Source organism: Molothrus ater, chromosome 4 (genome assembly GCF_012460135.2).
Source record: "Molothrus ater isolate BHLD 08-10-18 breed brown headed cowbird chromosome 4, BPBGC_Mater_1.1, whole genome shotgun sequence".
Lineage (NCBI taxonomy): Eukaryota > Metazoa > Chordata > Aves > Passeriformes > Icteridae > Molothrus > Molothrus ater.
The window spans coordinates 46,016,919-46,036,883 of NC_050481.2; the positions used below are offsets into that span (position 1 = coordinate 46,016,919).

The following is a 19,965-nucleotide window of genomic DNA, read 5'->3' on the forward strand; positions in this document are numbered from 1 at the left end:
TGGGGCAAACACCACTGCACATCTACCTGTTATTTGTTCAGTGGTTTGTATTATCTTTAAGGGCAGAGTATCAATATGACCCTCAAAGTACAGGATTTCTTTTTCTGGGAAATGTACACACTCAAATCCACTTGAGGTGAGAAGACAGTTAAAAATGGATGCTTGAACATCTGTGTCATTTATACATCCTGTTTGAAGTAAAAGTACTTGGAGTACCAAATCCTCATCTGAATTGTAGAGATGAAAAGAAGGGTTTGGAATGTGCAATCCCACTGGCTTCTGCTACTGCAACAACAGCCACAACTTTTGAGAATGGGTTTGGAAGGGGTCCTGGGAGTTAAGTCCTATCCTCTTCTTCAAGGAAGTATGCTATGGTTATAGAAGGAGACTGAGATTGATAATGTGAAGTGCAGTCATAGCAAAAATAAATTTTAAGCAGAATAGGTAAGCAAAGATATTTTAATTCAAAACTGCAACTACCCAGAATAGTATTGAAATTTAAAAAATAAATTCTTGGGGAACATTCTGTAGCCTCTCTCTTGCAAGAATTTTATTTGGAGGCAAAATTTCTCCCTCCATATTTTAGGAAGGCATTCCCTGCAGGTGACTGTAAGTGGTTTTTAGCTGTTCTTGTTTAGCAGATCAAGTGTTCTTCAAATTTGTTTTGAGTGCTGTGGGTTGGTTTGAGTTAGGGTTTTTTTGTTTGATTGTTTTATGACTACTTAATTATAGGTTGTGTGATTTTACCTTAAAAAAAAGGAGTTTGATATTGGGAGTACTCATTTTTGATTTAAGTTTAAAGAAAAATTTCAGCTCGTTCTGAAGTACTAAATACCACATTTTACCCTAAGGTCTTGTTGAATTTTTTTTTTACTTTAATTCTGAGACTTCATATTCTTGCAGAAATAAGTTAGTTTTCAAAGTATCAGTAAAGGCATTTTTGTATCAATTGTCTCTCATTGTTCTGTGAATAATGTACTGCATGCTAAGTAGCTTCTTGTGGTATAAGATCAGTAATGGTTCAAGCCCTAATAAAATTGTGTCTCATACCTCATCTACTTTGCGCTTCACTGCTGTGAAACAGCAGATGGAAGTGAAACACAGAACCCTGTGCAGTGATGGGAAACAGAAAAATATGTTGGTAGTATATTTTCTTTGATTAAATTGTGGTTGGCACATGGGTGCAGGACTGTTTGGCAAACCTTACTGTTACTTTTAAGAAGGGACTGGTGTGACATTAGTCTTTCCATGATTTTTTTGGATAAAGTTTTAATTTTTTCATTATTTTTATATCAACATTTTTTTGTAGAAAATAAACCAAAACACTGAAATGTAAACATGGGGCCAAGTCTCCTTCTTTGTCTGGTTGTGATTAGAATTGTAGACAATTCTTAAAAATTTAAAAGTAAACACAAGTGTTGGCCTTGCAGAAGTTCTATAAATATCTAATTTCATTATTTGTATTATTTCCTAATGTCATGCTGCAAAGCTTATATAAACTTCAATATGAGGTCTTTTGTCTTAATAAAAGTATAAGGAAAAGCCTATGTTAATGTGTCTTTCTCTAGACAATTTCAGTGATGTTCATGATAGTTGGGAGTAAACATTGATGTGCAGATAAACATTTGTGAAGTTTTGAAGCAAAGGTTTAATGAAAATCCATGTTGTTATTAATTTTTTTGTACTGTTTAAATCAAGAGAAAATTATTTTGAGCGAAAGGCTTAAAAATTTAAATAGCATTTACTTGCACATATACTGTCAACTGGTATTGTTTTGAGGGATTTCACAACTAACTTTACTTGTTCATTTTCCTATCTGTGTGACAGGAAGTCGGTTTCTTACATCTCTAAACAAACAATTTTATACCAAACAAAACAAATTGTCCAGAAAAGGTTGAAATGCCTCTTCGGGTTTTTGAGCATCTGTGAGTCAGTTCTGATAAAACTAGATCAAAAGTCCTTCTCTGTAGAAATAAGCTGATTAAAAAGAAAATAAATATCTATACACACACACACACATAAATCTGTAAAATATCAGTTATGAATGCTGATGCAACTTCCTGAAAATAAGTAATTGTATTACCATCTTCTGTTCTCTGCTAAAATTTATTTGGTGGGGTTTTTTCAGATAAACACCAGACTTTTATTACTCACTAAGCTTTCTTTATTTTTTGCTGATATTGAGTTCTATTGTATCATCTCAGTCTTGTAACTAAATATTTTGATTTTTGAATTTGAAGGAGTTTTTAAAAAAAAAACAACTCACCACTGTACAGTAGACTGTCCTTTTGTGATAATCAAGATGTGGTTAAAAATACAGGAGCAGGTCCTTTAAGTCTCTTTGTATCTGGGTGAAAAATAAAATACTTCAAGTTCAGAAAATGAAATCCACTGTAATTGCTGTTCTTTTATATCTGTGGGGAAGCAGCCTGGTTGAAAATAAGATAGAACTTGCTGTAATGTGTGCTGTGATATCTTCATTTTGTAGGGTGGATCAGCCACATGGACTGTGTTTTACACAAGGAAGACTTGATGAGTGTGGGTTGGGAGATGCTGATTCTGGCATGCACTGGCATGCAAAGTGCACATGGCACCTGCACTTTGGTGGAATACTGTTGAGGGTATTAGCACTAAGTAATGTGCTTTCCATGTCTGACAATCACAGAAAGGACTTTAGAATTTACTTATGTTAAAAAAAGGAGGAGGAACAAACTTGAAGTGGCTCAAGGTGATGTAGAAGTGTCCAAAGTGACCAAAGTGTCACTGAGAAGAGCATGTGCCAAAGGATTTAAACCAAAGATAAAATAGATGCTGGTGTGCTTGCAACGTCTGTAGGTGTAAAACTGGAGGTGGAACATGGCAATTCAGTACAACTGTGTGGGTTGCCCAACACTTTTTTTCCCCAAGTATAATTGTGTAAGCCTCTTCATTCAGTCTCACAAAGGATGACTCGTTACACCAGAGACGTGGTGAATTACATATGTACATACTCATACATCATCATGTTTTCCATCCCTATTTAATTGCTACCACCCAAAATGATTGTTAGGATATTCTCAGCTGCAGAAGTCTTCCAGAAATTATAAGAGGAATAATAAGTTCTGTGAATAGTGTACCAAAGAAGAACAATGACCTCCTTCTCTCTGGGGCAGTGTGCCAAGAACACAATGAAGTGCTTCAGTGTCTGAGAACATATGTCGTAGGGCTAAATGAGGACATGCACAAGCCACCTGACATTCCTTTGGGAATGTTATTTTTAAGACAAACAAGTTGATTCATTTCTGTGAGAAGTTTAAAGTGTTCTGGATATGATTCAGCCAAATTTGTAGATTTCAAGTCCTTTTGCAGAAACAGTGAATTACTGTTTCCAGGGGTTACTGGGTTTTAAGGGCTGGAGACTGTCTGTTTGGGAGTTGGCCTGGTATTCTGTATTTATTAACTTGGTGGAAGTGGTAAAAACTAAGTAATAAAATCCACCCCTATGCATATTTACTCAGTATTTTGAGGAGTATTTGGTAAACTCTGGTATGCCAGTATTAAATTACAAGTTTAATATTGATAATAACGCCTGGGAAGCTTAATTCTGGAAGACAAGATTTCACCTGTTTATTCACAGAGTTCTTTTTAAAAAAAAACTGAATTGCTTTAATATTTGGGAGGGCAATCAGAGAATATTGTAGACACTAGCTAGATACGATTGTTACTTTTCTGTGCATACTGACTTAACCATCAGAAGAGGGAAAACTGAATGGTAGAGTACACAGAGAAGGAAACAATCATTTGAAGGGCCAGAACATTTAAAAACAAAGTTCTGAAGGACAGAAAAAAAAAATCAAGTCATGTTGAAACACCTAAACTATATATTTGTCAAAGCCTTCAGGATGTATTTGAAAATATGAAACTGTAGCTGGTCTAGGAGTCATAAATCATAACTAGGGTCATATTTAGACATCTGGATTTAGGTACTTAGAACCAAAAATCTTGATGATTGTATTAGAGTGCTTTAGTTATATTTGTCCCACCTAATTGATTAGGTTTTATTTGTTTTAAGGCATGTAAAAGAATTTCAAAAAATAGTCAATGGAATTCATATTTAAGTGTGACTTCCGTTTTGTAATAAAAGATTAAGGCTTATTAGGAGAGAAACCTAAAACAGCAAGCATATGGCTTGGGCCATATATAATTGGGCTCTATAGGAAAACTGTTAAAACAAGGATTTAATGATACCATACACATCTACTGATAGAGAATAAACTGCTTTTGGGATAACTAACTCAATGCTACAGCTGATGGGACCTAAGCCAAGTTGGGTTAGATGTTCAAGTTTACATGGCAAGTGCTAGCTGAGTAGTAAATAGAGTTCAGCTTTTTTTGTTCTGGGTATATGCCTCTATTGCAGAATTTGCTAAACATTAGCATAGTTGTCACCATTGTCTGTGGTTCCATGAAAGCCACTGCAATACACACCTTCAGATGTGAGATGTGGCAGGCTCTACCTCCCTCCAGGTCTTGAGATACACTAGAAAGCCTGTGACAGACAGGGCAGAGTGGCTGACCTCCAATGTCTGTGTTCTGCAGATGTTGTTAAGGTGGCAAGAGGACTGGGAGTCAGTAAGGGCTGGTCACAGCTCTTCTTTGATGGCACAATGCTGTGGGGGCAGGCAGCAGGAGCCTGCCCCTGTCTTGTGGCAGTGTATTTTGGGATGTACTTCAGGAACTGCTCAGACTCCCAAAAGGAACTTATCCTGGCATTGCTCTAGTAGAGACTTGCTCTTTGTAGTCATACCTATGACCATGGGGTTATCTGGGTGCTGGTGTTTCTGCCACAAAAAAGGGAGAGGCCTACAAGTGACCATAAACCCCAGGACAGATGGGCTCACGTTTGCGGGAGATGCGTGTGCACTGTTAGAAATAAGCCTGAGACATCTGTTTTCAGTCTGCTGTAAGGTTTAGATCCTTATTCTGGAGAAGCCAGCCAAACAGCATCCCATACTGGCCTACTTTCCTTCTCTCCAAAGAAATAGGGATTAGTAGATGTTCTTCTTTTCTTTGTTAACAGTTTAAAGGCTGGATGACTTTTGAAGTAAGCTAAACAAAAGTTGAGATTGAATTATTTTCCTGGCGCTTGTTGTTAAAGATTATTATTGAGCTTCCCATTAAGTACAAAAGAATTTTGAGTTAATAACAGCATCTGGAAATCAGACTAACAAGGAGACATAAGGGGCAACATCTGCCCTGCTCAATTGCTCTGACTCAGTTTGTCAAATATCCAGGTCCCTTAGCAGCACAGTTGCCCAGTTGGCTTTGTGGAGTACTAGAGCTTTCTACATTCCTCTCACATATCCAGCACTGCTACTGGGAGAGATAGGTCTATGTTGCTTAGATTGTGGACAAGGAAAACAATTTATCTGGATTTCTTCAGCCCTCTACTGACTTGAAAAATCTCATCTGTGAGCATAAGCATGCCAGGATTGTTTCTTATTCTTCATTCTTTCAAGTGGAAAATGGACCTCAGCAAAAGGATTCCAGCCAGTGAAGCTCTGTGTTCTTGCATAAAACTGAACAAAGTTAAAAGTTGTATGTATTTGGCGGTTCCTGCAGTCTTGGAAGAGCATCCATGGATTTACTCAGTTGGTCTCAAAATGTACTTTCCTCTTTACTTGTTTCCCTGTCCCTGTGGAGATAATTAACTAAGTGTTATATGAAAAAAATAAGGCCTGGATGTTTGGAACAGTGCATTGATAATTGTAACCTTTGCTCTTTAAACACCTTGTTCATCCATAAATTTTTATTGGATGCATAAGCACTTTTGGATTCTGAATTTTAAAAAATTACTTCTACCAGTAAATCCATCTTGAAAAATAGTTATATTCTTGAAGCAATGCCTGCATTGCACTACATAGACTGCAGCATTAATTTCAAATGGAAAAAAGTCATACTGGTAAATCGTGTCTTAATGTCTACAAATGTGGTTTGTCCAGTTGACTTTTTGTTTAACTGTTAAGGTGAAAGTCTTTCTTTCCACTCAGTCTACTTTTACTACTCAAACCCAGATTTTTGACAGACCTTTAATATCAGTTGCTGGTAATTTCTGCTACAGTATGTCTATGTTGAGTGATCTGCTTTGCCAGTAACAGAAATACTTCTTCCCTTCAGACTAATTGTGCATGTCATCATTTGTACATGGAATATGAACTGCATTATTTGGGACCGTAAAACATTGAAAATGTTGATATTCAGTGCTGCTGTTTTCATATTTAGCAACAAATTATTTATTCAATTAATTATCAATAAAAACAAAATCAAAACCAAGCAGCACCTTCTGTAATTGAAAAGTAGGTAAAATTGTTCTGCAGTTCTTTTGGGATCTGCTCTAAATTCTTGAAAGTTGGAGGTGGAATTCAACCAATATTTTTACAAATTTTTTACCATAGGAATAAAGAATTGAAGTGGGCCATTTATATTGAATTAAGCCTGTGAACATTTATGCAGCTGCTCATTAGACACTCATCAAACCTCACCTTGGAGCGAGTTAAATTTGTTTGCCTCCACTCTTGCCTCCACTACTGGAAGACTGATTGATGCAGTGATGTTTCTTAATGTCTTGTGTAAATATATTCATGTATTATTTATCCCCATTGGTTGTAGTACCAGTATTGAACTTTCATGTAAATATTTTTTATGTATCCAATGAGACCTCTTTTTTTTTTTCAGCTGATGCAGGGAGCCCATATAAACCAGACATTTCTGTTTTGCTTTCCTAACGTTAGTTCTCTGTCATCCTAATTGTTATAGTGACTCTCTGTGCATGCGTCACAGTTATGAGTTAAACTTCCAGGAATGGGAGTGATTTGAGCTGCACAGAGCAGACTCCTGGAGGGAGAGGCTTTGTATTGAGGCGTATCGATGGCCTCTGCATATTGAGGCATTCTATGGCCTCTGTTTTTACTACAACTGTATCACTTGAAAGTAATTGTACCTGCTCTTTTACAATGAAGAAGCCTAGACATTATTACCTCCTTCTGTCATTTCCAGGTCTTAACTCCACATTTACAGCTCTTACCCTAGCCTCAAAATGCATCATTTTTATACTGATAAATTTCATCCTACTTACATTTGTCCAATACTCAAAGCAGTCCAGATCTGCTGGCTGCTCTTTCTCCATACTAATGATGTTCCACAAGCTTCTGACAGCACCTGTTTTGGCACCATTTGTTACTAAAATTTGTACTATAAATATGTACAAGCACACAGAAGAACACTCTTATTTTACCTTTTCTTTTTATATACTAGTACTTCTGTTTGTGGGTGTTTCTTAGGTATCTTACAATTCTTGTAATCCTAGTCTTTTCGCACTCAAATATGGTTATGGCAAAATTAATGCTTTGTTAAATCCATTTTTATTATAATTAATTTGTTAATTGGTTACATCTCAATTTGACATTATGTTCTTTGATAAATGTACTTTGCATTTTATCCCATTTTTAGGGGTAAGATTTTTTTTCTTGGACATTTGTCCTGAAGCTTTTCACACGCTTTATATCAGCTAAATAAGGTAACTAATTTCATAATTTCTTTGACACAAATGCTAGATTTCTTTTTTCCTAGGCTAGTCTAGTCTCTGTTATGTCTTACTTTTTATCTTCCATTTATTAGAGCCCTAGAACACAGGGTTGCTTCATCACACTGATATTCAGTGGTTTTTGGATGGGACAGGTCCCTCAGTAGTGAGATTGGCCACTAGTCTGTCATGTTTCTGCAATATCCAGTCTCATTCCCTGCATTATTATTTCATTCTGTTTCCAAAGATTATTTCTTCAGTGCACAAATATGTTGATTGTGCCAAACTAGCCATTCATTGTTTTTTAGCTGAATTAGTTCTCTCACGTCATCAGTCTGTTTTTCTTACCTGCTCCCCATCCTCCTATATTTTATTAAGTTTTGGGTTTCTCTGTGATACTTCCCAGTGACTACCTTACTGATTTTATCCTCTCTTTTATACTTGTGAAGAGTCTTGTGGCTTCAAAATGTTGGGGTAATTTGTGGTGGTGGTGTTGTTGTTGAGGTTTGTAGTTGCTTTTATGTGTGTGTGTGTGTGGTTGGTTTTTGTTTCGTTTTAATATTGCTTTCAGTAGATGTCATTTTTTCAAGTTCTGTATTGGGATGTAGTTGACTGAGTTTGGGACAAATATACCTGTTTCACGCATTCTGCTTGATAGCTGTTAATGGCAAAGGTTATTTCTTAGACAATATGGTATTCCTGGTATTTATTCAAAAAGAGTATCAGTATTTTTAAATCCTAACAGTGGTTGAGGTCAAGATTTTCCTTTTCCCATCCAGGAATTTAAAAATTATCAAGTGCTTTGTCAGCATAATGTATTTCTCACAGTCAGGCTTTGATGCCTACACAGACTTCTGACTCTGCATGGATCTAGAGTTTGTAGAGGTGCATGAATGTGATGGAGCAGGAAGAAGAGAGCAGGACAAGACACTTGCGCTGAAGTCCTTTTGCCAGTAGTTGCCATGTTCTGCCTGCGAACCTTGAAAGATGCTTTAAGAGAACAAAATGACAGTTAAGACATGATGTGGTTGAAATAGATCTCCTCTTGATTTCTTAGGACCTACCTGGGACATTGCAATGAAACAATTCGAAACAACAGAGGGACTTCAAAAACCCAAAGGGCTGGTAGGGTTGAAATTAGATTAGCAGTAGTCTGTTGTGCTGAAATCTCCCTCTGTGAGCAAGCAGCAGGGAAGATAATGAGGATTTAGGCCTCAGGAAAAGTCATCTAATTGCTAATTACCACCGATTACTTTCCCAAGTTCCTTTCCTCAGCTACTGGAATAGTAGAATACTGGAACTATATTTATCAGCCAGCTGTCCAGGGAGATTGCTGTGTAGAAGTTGGCTGGAACTCTCAAATCCTGGATCTGAGTGGTTCTAGGGGTATTGTAAATATCACAGATGAGATGCTGCACTCCTTAATGCCAGTATAAGTTTTGTTAATGACTTGCTAAGGTCAGGATTTCCCTTGTACTTACATATGTGTTGGACTTTCTTTTGGTGGTATTCTGAGGGTGGGAAAGAATTTGATTGTTTATCTAAAATAGTGCTGAATGGCTCTCAAACTGATCTGGTGCTTCATCTGGATTCTCTTTCACAAGGAACAATGTGGAACAAAACTCTTGATTTCTTTTTTTAATTGAAATCAGAAGTCTTGAAAGCCCTCCTATTTTTCTGATTCATATGAAGGAAGGGCTGGCAACTGCACGTTTTCTCAGTTGAAGCAAGTTATCAGATTTTGAATATACTACAATATATCGGCACTGCTCTGGGTAATAATGCAGTCATTATCAAAGGTATGCTGCAAGGCATCATGGACTGACATTTTCAAATCACCGTGTAAATCTGCCTGACACAGCTTTAAAAGAAATAAAACAAGACTGAAAGCTCCAGTGTTTAGTCTAAAAACACACATGGCCATGGTTGCTGTTTTAGCCTATGTGGGCTAACCGTGGAAGCCTTTTGTCAGCCCTCTGGCTCACTGAGTGGTGTCAGCTTGATTTGTGTGTTAATTTGCTGACTTTTCAGTTTGATGCTTTCCATTAAAATTCACATAAAGAGCCCGTGTGTTTTTGCTTTATTTAGCAGCTTTCCCAAATCTAAATGCTCTTCCAAAGACAGCCCTTGATATCACTGACTAAGAGGAAGAGCTTTCAACATTTATTCACTGTTGGAATAATTTATTTGCCATTTATATGATACTGAAAGGATGAAGGCAGATGGGGAGCCTTGTTAATTGATGATATAACCTAACACAGAGAAGAAACACAGTGGCAGTTTTACAAGATTTTTTCCTTTATGGAAAAATTCTGACTGAAATGATCAGTGTTGTAAGCTATGAACCACTAGGGATCAGGACACCCTCATGTCTTCCTGGCACCAAAGATTGTCCTATTTAAGTTAAAGGATCCTCCTCACTCTATCTCATATATCCCTGCTTTTTAGGTCTGGTTTACTTGAGGAAGATGACTTGTTACTGGCAGAGGCTTCCAGGAACCAGCCCTGGCCTGGGTCGTAATCCAGACTTGCAGCTAGGATGGTGTTTTGACACCATTTTTGCCTGTCTGTTGATGGCATGTGTAATTGCCATCTGTGGTGATTTTCTTGGGATAGTTGAGCTGCCTTCCTTCCTGAAAGAGATCCTTTCCAAATTAGAAGTTGCTTGAGCAGTTCAGCTGGCATTTTAATGTTGGATAAACAGCTAATCCTGTAGTGTTCATCTGGCCCAAATGGTGCCCCTCATGCTCTTCTGATAAGAAGAGATCTACAGGACCATGTGTGGGAATTGGGGTGTTTATTTTCAAACAGCTGGTGAAATCATGCCTTGGTTACTGCATGTCCGAAACTGAAGGGTCACACCTTGGAAATGTGTCCCTTCCAAGAACAGCTCCAAAAGTCATTCCTTGCATCATTAACATTATATCTGTTTCTTGAGTCAAGACTAATCAAAAAATGTACCCTCAGAAGTGGTGAGAAGATTTGAATTTGCTGTAAGGTAAAAAACTCACAAATTCCCATTGGACTTCTGGTAAAAACAGAAAGATTGTTTAGAAGTAGTCATCAAATATTATTTCCCTAGCTGAAATGAATGTCCCTCTTTGTCTGAAAACAAAAGTATTACCCTTTATGTCACCATCTGTTGTACATTGTTAAAAACCTGCCATATTACATATCTCAAGGCAGAATTCATGGATGATGTAAGTCTTTGTCCTGAACTGTTGCTGCAGCTGAATCTGCCAGTGATTGCAGCAAAGCTAAGATCAGACCCATAGTGGAGAGGCCTCTAAAGTTCTCTGTAACCTTTTCACAATAATTTAAAAAATTTAGTTTTGCATTTGTCTCCACTGAATGCCATGTCCTGTTTTCTTTTCTACAGGCAGAGTCACCCCTGAACAGCTCAGCTCATACATTCAGCTTTTCCGAAACAATCTCAAAGCTTTGGAGAACCACTGTGGTCTTCTACAGCTTGTGCTGGCCACAGTCCAGACTTTGAAACACCCCCAGACTTCCAAATGGGACAATTTCCTTGCCTTTGAGCGATTGCTTCTGCAGGTATGTTTAATGTTTTGATTTTTCCATTGCATTCTGTAGCTTGTATTTGTTTATGAAGAAGTGCATTGGGATGTCTTGCTAAGGAGCTGTTCCTTATTACCAAATGGGTAAAAGGAATGGGAACCAACATATTTATTCTTTTATAGCTGTGTCTAAGGAATTATATAAACAAAAGAGTAGGCATCAAAGGTGAAGCATATAAGTAATCTGAATTGGGTGAGTTTTACATTTATATGAAATTTCAAGAAGATATAACTTCTGGCATTACCTAGGATTGTTCTTGTTATCATTATCATTATCATTATCATTATCATTATATGCTTCTTGAGGTAAAGTGCTGAATCAAATGCAGAGAGGAGTTTGTTACTATGTAAGTGTAAAACTTGTTTAATTTTTTGAGTTGGAAATTCCATGCACCAAGAGAGTGAGGTTTCTCTTGTTCAAAACTGTCATCTACCGTCAGTTTTTCCCACCACCACATTTTTTATGGCATCCTGTCTGTGACCACAGTATTATTTACATACCATTTTCTATCACATTTGGATTGCTCTCAGGAAATTAAGAGTTAGTGGTATTTTGAACTTTATCCTACTAACCTTTGGAGATGTACCAAACAAAGGAGGAGCTTTTTCTAAGAACCTAGTAAAGCTAATTTCTGCTGAAATTCAGAGAAAGCTCAAAACTTTTCTTCCTGTACTATTTATTTTTTTAACCATCTTCTGAAACCCTAACAAGAGGCATGTCTTGATGAGCAAACTCCCAATGAAGTTAATGAGTCATCTTTAAATGAGTGAAAACCAGATACCTCTGTAAAAATCAGGTGTCTGGAACAACCAACCAATTTGATTCTCCTCATCATCTCTGGCAGCAGGGTACAGTCCCTGGTCCTTCAAGAAGAATATGCCCATACTTCATTTCATAGCTTTGTAGTCAATGGCTTCCTGCAAGGTTTGGAAAGCAAAAAACTGCAAAACTTAGTAGCAAGCTCTTGTCTAAATTCACTTTCAAAACTATTGTCTCTTGGTAAGACTGAAATATTTTGGAGTATCATAGGCAACTTTCTTTATTAAAAAAAAGGAGAAACACCTCAGGTAAAAGAACTCATTCTAGCCATTCTTTAGTTTTTCTGTAGAGGATGGGACTGACAGCCCATAGTCCCCTTCTCTCTCCCACAGTGAGTCATGTCACAATAGCTCTTCTCAGAGGCTGGCTAAGTTCCATCTTAAAACCAGTTCAGCTTTAGAATTAAAATAAAGCCGCAAGCTCAGCATTGTTTTCACAACAACAGACAGCTGCCCATATAAAAGCCATGCAGTAAATCAGCAGAGAATGGGAAACAGAGGTAAGGAACAACCAAACTACATATTTCATGAAAAAGAAATGTTTAACAAGCACTCTCATAATCGTAGGTGGCTTTGGATTATACCCTCTGCCTTCCACCATCATATTAAGGTAAACTGTGTTAGCCAAAGCAAACTTTCTAGGCTAGCATTTCTAACTGTTCCTTAAGCACATGCTTGTTTTCAGGAGTTCAAGCAACAGTTAGTTTGAATTACATAGACTATTTTGAAGACAAAATCTGACATGCATTATCTGCTTCTGAGTGCATGGCCTGTCTTTGCACTGTTTACAGGGGTTTGTAGGGAGAGTAAAGTGTTGAGACCCAGAAGACATTAGAGATATTTTTATTTTTAAAAAATCATCCAGGGCATTACTTTGTGAATGGCTGGTACATAGCACACTGCACTAAATTTGGTGCTGTGATAGTTTATTTCAGCAGTACTACTGAGAAATTCTTTAGCATATTTGTTATGTTTCATATAGTTTAAAATAATAATCTTAAAGAATCCTCAATAAAAAGTACTTGTTTCAACATGAAAGCAGTATTGTTTCTATTGTATATTGGAACAACATTGAAGACAACTGTTTGTAAAAGATCTATTGGGACTAATATTGTTAGATTCTGACAATGTAGGAATTCTAGATTTTCTGCTGATGGATGCATGTCAGACTCCAGCTGATGGTAAAGGAGATAATGCAGTAAAAACAGTTGATGTTAGAATCTCAGATTTCCCAAAAAAATAAATCTGCACAGTGCTGGAATTTCTGTTGTTACTGCATCTCTCTGATGGCTCTCATGATTCTCTGCTTAATCTATTTTGTGCTTTTCAGAAAAAAAACACATTGTTAATAAGAAACCTTTCATCTAACTGTTACACTGAATAACCTTTTCGGGTTTTTTTTTCTCTCTATTCCTTGATTTATCCTTTTCAATTGCAAGTACTCAGTTCAAAAAATAGTCTGCTAGAGGTCAAAACAGCCCACTTTACTATTTTGTCATAACTAAAATCTCTACATTTTTCCAGACTTATGTTGGCTCATTAAATTTTTTACATCTGCATCAAGGAAGTTTGATTTTGACTGAAGGTCTGCTAAAAGTGCAGCTGCATACTTAGCACAGTGCTGTTCTCTACTGGGATGGATGAACAGTTTGAGAGTGAAATTAGATTTCAATGGAATCATGGTGTTGACCTCAAAGGAAAGAGGATCATGATCTAAGAGTAATGCATCAAAGTGATTCATTTTGTCAATCACAAGTTTTCTCTGTGTTTTACTGCTCTACCTCTGCACACGATAGAGCTTTCATTACTGAGGAGTTTTAAATGCTGTGTGAATTGAAACAGTTTGTCCTATTTACCAAGGAGATATCCTACCCCATTGCATTTTTCTTCTCTTGAGATCCTCTTTCTATTTTTTCTCATTCTAACAATCCATAAAACTGATAAATGGGAAAGGGAACAGAGACCAAATGCTGCACCACACAGCCTGTAACTCTCCAGTATTCCTCATGTGACCGCCTTGTTTCCCTGCAAGTGAAGATTTAATATTTAGGGAGGGAACAAAGAAAGACTGTTGCCACTCCATACTTTTAGTTATATTCCCTGTTCCTCTAAATGTATGTCTTTATGGGGAGAGGATTTGAACCTCTGAGTTAAAGGACTTAAGCCTTTTGCATTTTCTGAGCTCTGCCACGCTAGCTGGTCCTTTTCTTGGGCCCATGAAATGCAAAAGCACAGGAGGAGCTCTCTCCAGAGTAAACAAAACATGACACTGTGAGAGAAAAAACCTTGCTGTTTTTAACATATATTATTCATATATTTACTGAGCAGGGATTTTTGCCTCCAAATTTAGTTTAAAAGTACCCAGCAGATAGTGTGAATAGGACCATAATGTGCCCCAAGGAAAAATGTCCTTCCTCTTTGCATGGCACTGGTCTAAAATTGCCGAGGTTGGGTGCTACCTCTTAGAATTTGCTGAATCCTTCTGGCATAACTTATTCTCAAGATTTAAGAGTAAAGTACTTGTCATACTGAGTTAGAAGTCTTATTTTATTAACCTCCACCATTTAAATTCCAAGATTAGGATTTTTTTCAGTGACCCTTCCCAAAAGAGGAAGCCGTTTTTCTTCTTTAGGATGAGGACATTCTCTTCTTTTTTAAGATGTCTGGGGTAAACATCCTTCTAAAATTGCAAATGTACCAGCATTGTTGTCTTAGAATAGCTGAATTGACAAAAATAAGTGTATCTGAAAGATTATTAAATTCATTGTTATTATAGTGTTGGAGAGGGAAATCTTGCTTCTTGAGATTTTTTGTGCCACAAAGTTTTTGCACCAGCTGTCCAACATTTCACAATTTTCTGGGAAATTAGACAGCTTCAGCATTGATGTAAAAACCATGATGCTAACATTGGATCTCAGAACTGTCAAAATTTTGTTTTGTGATGCTGATTAATGTCACATAATCTCAAGAGTAATTTGAATTAAATTCATAATAAAGAATAGTATAAAAACCCACAAACCAAACAAATTCACAAAATCAATCCATAACCAAAAATTGTTAACACTTCCTCAGTTTCATCCTATAGATCAGTGGATATAACTACCTTTATGATGCCTATCTGACTAAAAGTCCTTTCAGCTACCATAAAAAAGAGAACATTAATATTTTAGCAAAAGCAACTGGAATTTTTAGTCACTCCTAGTAGTAATACAAGTAGGTCAAATACTTTGGTGATGGAAGCTGTGTGCATACACTTAGGTGGAGAGCTCTTGACAGTACAGTATTTTCATGTTTAAAATTCCAAGTGCTAATTCGTACTAATTTGGTGCTGTAAAATTTGTCAGAATACAGATTTTATTGTTGTCCTTGGTGTCTTGAGAAACAGAAAGTATAAACATGTTTTTAAGGAAACAGAGACTTAATGCCAGATGTCATTCCAATGTGTTTATTTTCTTTTTGGCAGAAAGTGGTTATGAGTTTAATCAATGACATCATTCTCTTATGAATATTAGCGTTCAAACTCGGAAAAAAAACAAAGTAGAAAAATCACAATACTGCTGAGTATTTTATATTGTAGTTAATGTTTTAGTAGCAAGATTTAATAGCTAGGGTGTTAGTAACCACGTCATCCTGTGCTGTGATTCTTTACCATTTTTACAAATGTAAGGTACACAACTCATTACTTAATCAAGGGTGAATTATTATTTATTTGCACATCATAGGTTAGGCGTTCCTCACACATGCATGCCTGCACAGAAACCTCTGCCAATACATTTGGAAACTCTTAAGACAGTTTACAAATTTTCCCTGCCTAGAACTCAATGTAGTTTTCAGACTGCTCAGCTTTTCTACAGGATACAGTAGTTACTAGGTAACATTTATTGACTCTAAACTGGTGTATACCAAGAGCTTAAGCATGGGCTTTGGTCTGCTGAAGCAAGCAGTTTACTAGAAAGAAGTGAGAAAATAGAAAAGCTTTTGTAGTTCTTGCTCTTGCTCTGCAAGAATAATTAATGTCAGCTGTTGAGAGACCTTCACTTCTACAAAGACTAGATTAAGATCAGTGACATTCCTTGTTGTTATTATTTATATTGCTTTTTCTATGTGTAATTTATAATTACATAGCTCAGCTCAGTGCAATAAATTCTCTTTTTGGTGGCCTACAATGCTGATCAGTTCATCTCTTCAGAAGTGATATTCCAACAGTATTTGGAAAGACCCATAGTGTTAGCTGCCCACAAGTAGAGATTTTGCATTTTAAAAATAAATCTTGAAATTAGCTCAGTTACTTTTCAACATAAAGCTACATATGGAATGAATTGTCTTGGTGGGAGTCTTGCATGATACCATGGTGATTGCAAAGGTCATCCTCTGGAATTTGGTATCTTTGGATGAAATTGTAGTTTGGACACTGATACACATTCTGTCTTACACAACTAAACAATCAAATGTAATTTGTTGATTAAGTGAAAATAGTCATGTATCAATTACTTAAGCTTTCAAATTATTTACTGTTAGTTCTTATTTAACCATCTGTTTGTTAGACTTGCTGCATTTACACTGCAGTCAACTCCATTACATGCAAGCCCATTTGGATTCTTCCTTTACACATGTGGTATTTTTAACTTCTTAAGTATTTATTCTACATGAAATTTATATTAAATTTCATGGCCTTTCATAAAAACTGGTATATACAAACTCTGAAGTATCTTGACACCTGTCTCACATGGTCTCAGTTCATTCCTTTTGCTTGCTCAGTGCCTCTTATGCTCATGCTACCTTGTTTTTAACTGGAATTCAGATGTGTTTATGTGTTTCTTAAACATTTCTATAAAGCTGAGCCCTAAATTGCTGGAGACATCTTGGTATTACAGCAATAGAGGTAAAAGAGTGAACTAAGTTTGAGGAAGTGATGAGTTCTTTTCAGAGTGTTTGGTTTTGTGTCACCATCTATGACACTCCATAGAGAAGGAGCTTGTTGGCTATAATCCATATTCCATGGGCTTAGGGAGCTTAGCTATGGGTCATTTCCCAGTTTGACATGCCAGGATTAAGGCATTCCAAGTGGTTTTGCTCAGAAAGAAAGATATGTATGTGCATATATATACACATGTAAATTATTTTATTCTATACGTATATGTAGAATTCTTCTAGTTAAAATAGTTTCCTGTATGTAGAATGCTCTTGCTCAGACTACTTTGAAAGTACAAATAAGATAGAGTTAAGGATTGTTTTAACATTAAATAAATTATTTGAGAGTAAACAGAAGCTGTCTTTATTGACAGTTTATTAATTTGTTGAAAGAAAACTATTTGAAGTTTTTCTAACTCTGGCTGACAAGGGGTTAAAATATTTTAAGTGCGGTTTCCATATCACATGGGAATTCAGAATATCTTTAAGTGTTCTTGTCAAAAAACTGTGTTTGCATTTGGTCTGAAAATTGCCAAGTATTGCCATTATGGCTCTCATTTAAAACACAAAGGTCTCCCTCCTCACCCTCTGATAGGGCTAATATTTTGTATCCAGACACAGGTCACCTAGAACCTCTAAAATGAGCACTAAATGAAGAAATGGCTTTCTTACCTGAACAAATGTCAACATCTGAAAAACTTTTAAAGGCTTATGGGAAGGGGCAAAATATATTAAGTCAATTGGAACTGTTAAATTAATGTTCTATGTACAAATCCAAAATACTTTTTGTAAAATAAAAGAATCCCGATGTATAAATTATTGCAATAGGAGCCAGCTTTTCAGGGAGGGTAGCAGAAAACCACTATCACCCCCTCTACATGAATGCACTTTCTTTTGTTAGAGGTTTAAGCAATTAATACCTTTTACTTGCCATGTTTTTTAGATAACATGTTGTGGTTACATGGCAGCTGCTCTCTGGTTAACCCATGCTGCAGAAGGGCAGCATTACTCCCAGTGTCATATGAACACTGCCACCAGTGAAACCCAGGGTCCTTCACCAGTCTGGGAATCCCTGTGCAGAGCAATCACCCTGCCTGTCACTTGCCATTCTTTCTCCTTTGTGACTTTCCTCCTTAAAATGTAACATTAACTTCTTACTTTCTGAAAGAGGTGATATTAACTGTGCCAAAAGGTGGGTGCCTACAATCCCTCCCAGTATATGTAGAGGAGTAGTGAGGAGATGCAGTATTAATAATATTGAATAAATCATCATTTATTCTTTGACTGATAATTGTGCTCCAAGAGGCAAAGTTTCTGTTGCATGTATTCCCAGTAAGTCCTTGCTTTGCTCTACATGGTGCTCCAGTGATAAGAGTTGCCTACTACCTGGTTTCCTTTAGATGCAGGATCTGGTTTCTAGTGTCTGCTTCTTAAGGAGATTGGTACCACCCTTACAAAAAAAAAAATTGTTTAGCTTCTTTCTGGTTTTACTTGTACAGGATAGGCTGTCATACATGAAATATGTTTTTAAAAGCACTTTTCCTACATGGCAATTGTCTCCAATAGCCTGGACAAATGTCATGGCTTATTAACCCACAGAAAAATGGCATGCATTATTTTGGATCCAACAAAGTGGAGGAGTCAAGAACTCTCGGCAGCAGCATCTTTTATATTGGAAGGCAGGGACTTGTAAGCAGTGCCTTTTAAGATGTTGCTTTGTGGTCACAGGTAAGCAGTATAAGACTGCAGATTCCTTTAGTTCATCTTTTTGCCTCTTAACTACAGAAATCCCATTAGCAATGCCCATTCATCAGCCTCCTGATAGACAACTTAATTATCAAGGCTTTGCTGAATACTGAATCAAGTGTGTTTTTGTGGTGTTAAGTCTCTGCTAATAAGCTGATGAATTTGATGTTAATTGCGTGTTACTGGCAGGCAAAGTCATATATGAATAGAGATGGGGAAGTAGACAGCTCCATTTGAATTCTAGCATTTTATTTTGTATCAATTTCGTTGACTATGCTACTCATAGTTATTAAAATACTATAAATTGTTTGATTTGATAAAATTTGATAAAAATACTTGTTTGGTGTACTTTTTTTAATGCTTTCAGTCAAAATGGTTCACTCAGCTTGTCATAGGCTAGGTAGGAAAGGCAAGGGGTTTTTCTTGAGATATGTAGGATTTCTTAGCTAATAATTGTAATTGGATATTGCCCCCTTTTTAAAGCCAGACTGTTTACCTTTGGATTTTTTGTGCTTTCACTAACTATACTGTAGTCTTAAAGGAAATGAGCATTGCCTTGTTTTTACAGCCCCTGTGTCCTCCCTCCCAACAGATACTGTTGTAATAATAATGAAGTCAACACCACAAAGCACAGTGTATAGTGAGAACTTTATTCATAGGAACTGCTTATCATAGGGTTTCTTAGCTCAAAGGCAGTAATCACCTATCAAATCTCTTATCTGCAAACCAGTTTGATAGTGTCAGCACTGTATCTGTGGGTTTGAGTGTGATTATATTAGTCTGTCAGTTTGGTTTTCTTTCCTTTGGAGGATATACTTGATTATTTCCTACGGACTGGCAAGAAGAAAGTAGAGAAACAACACAGTTGAAAGCTAGTGGAAAACTTTACTGTGGGCAATATCCAAAATTAACAGTGGGGCTGCCACTGTTTGTCTCCCCACGTTAATGAGTCCTATTAACTTTCAACAGGCCCCCCACACTTCCTTGGGTCAGATATTTCTAAGCACATGGATCATGCATAGACATAGAGGTACATTTTCAGCAGGAAAACAAATATATTCTTTAATTTGATTTTGCTTATTTGATGAAAAACAAAGTGGTGCTAATTTTCTGAGTTTTCAGGCCAACTAAGATCAGGGTGGTCTATGACTTAACTTCTTTTTCTGACTTAAGATTTTGTCTTTTATGTGGTGAAGTGGAACTGGCAGTGTGTTGGAGAACTCACAAAACTGTTGTTTTCAATGAAGACCCCTCTGCCAAAGGAAGCTACACAAAAAGACACTAGTACACAACAAGCTGATTGTGGCTGGTCTAGCTGTGGAGCCATGGTAGAGTTTTTTTCATTATAAA

General features: G+C 36.7%; 1 protein-coding gene across 1 annotated transcript in view; it reads left to right on the forward strand.

Moving 5' to 3' along the window:
- The window catches only part of SCFD2 (sec1 family domain containing 2), a 185,784-nt gene that overhangs the window by 37,831 nt on the left and 127,988 nt on the right, over positions 1-19,965 (forward strand). Inside the window, exon 4 of the mRNA XM_036382488.1 lies at positions 10,941-11,116. Coding sequence (XP_036238381.1) covers positions 10,941-11,116 — 176 coding nt within the window. The remainder of the gene's footprint in view (positions 1-10,940; positions 11,117-19,965) is intronic.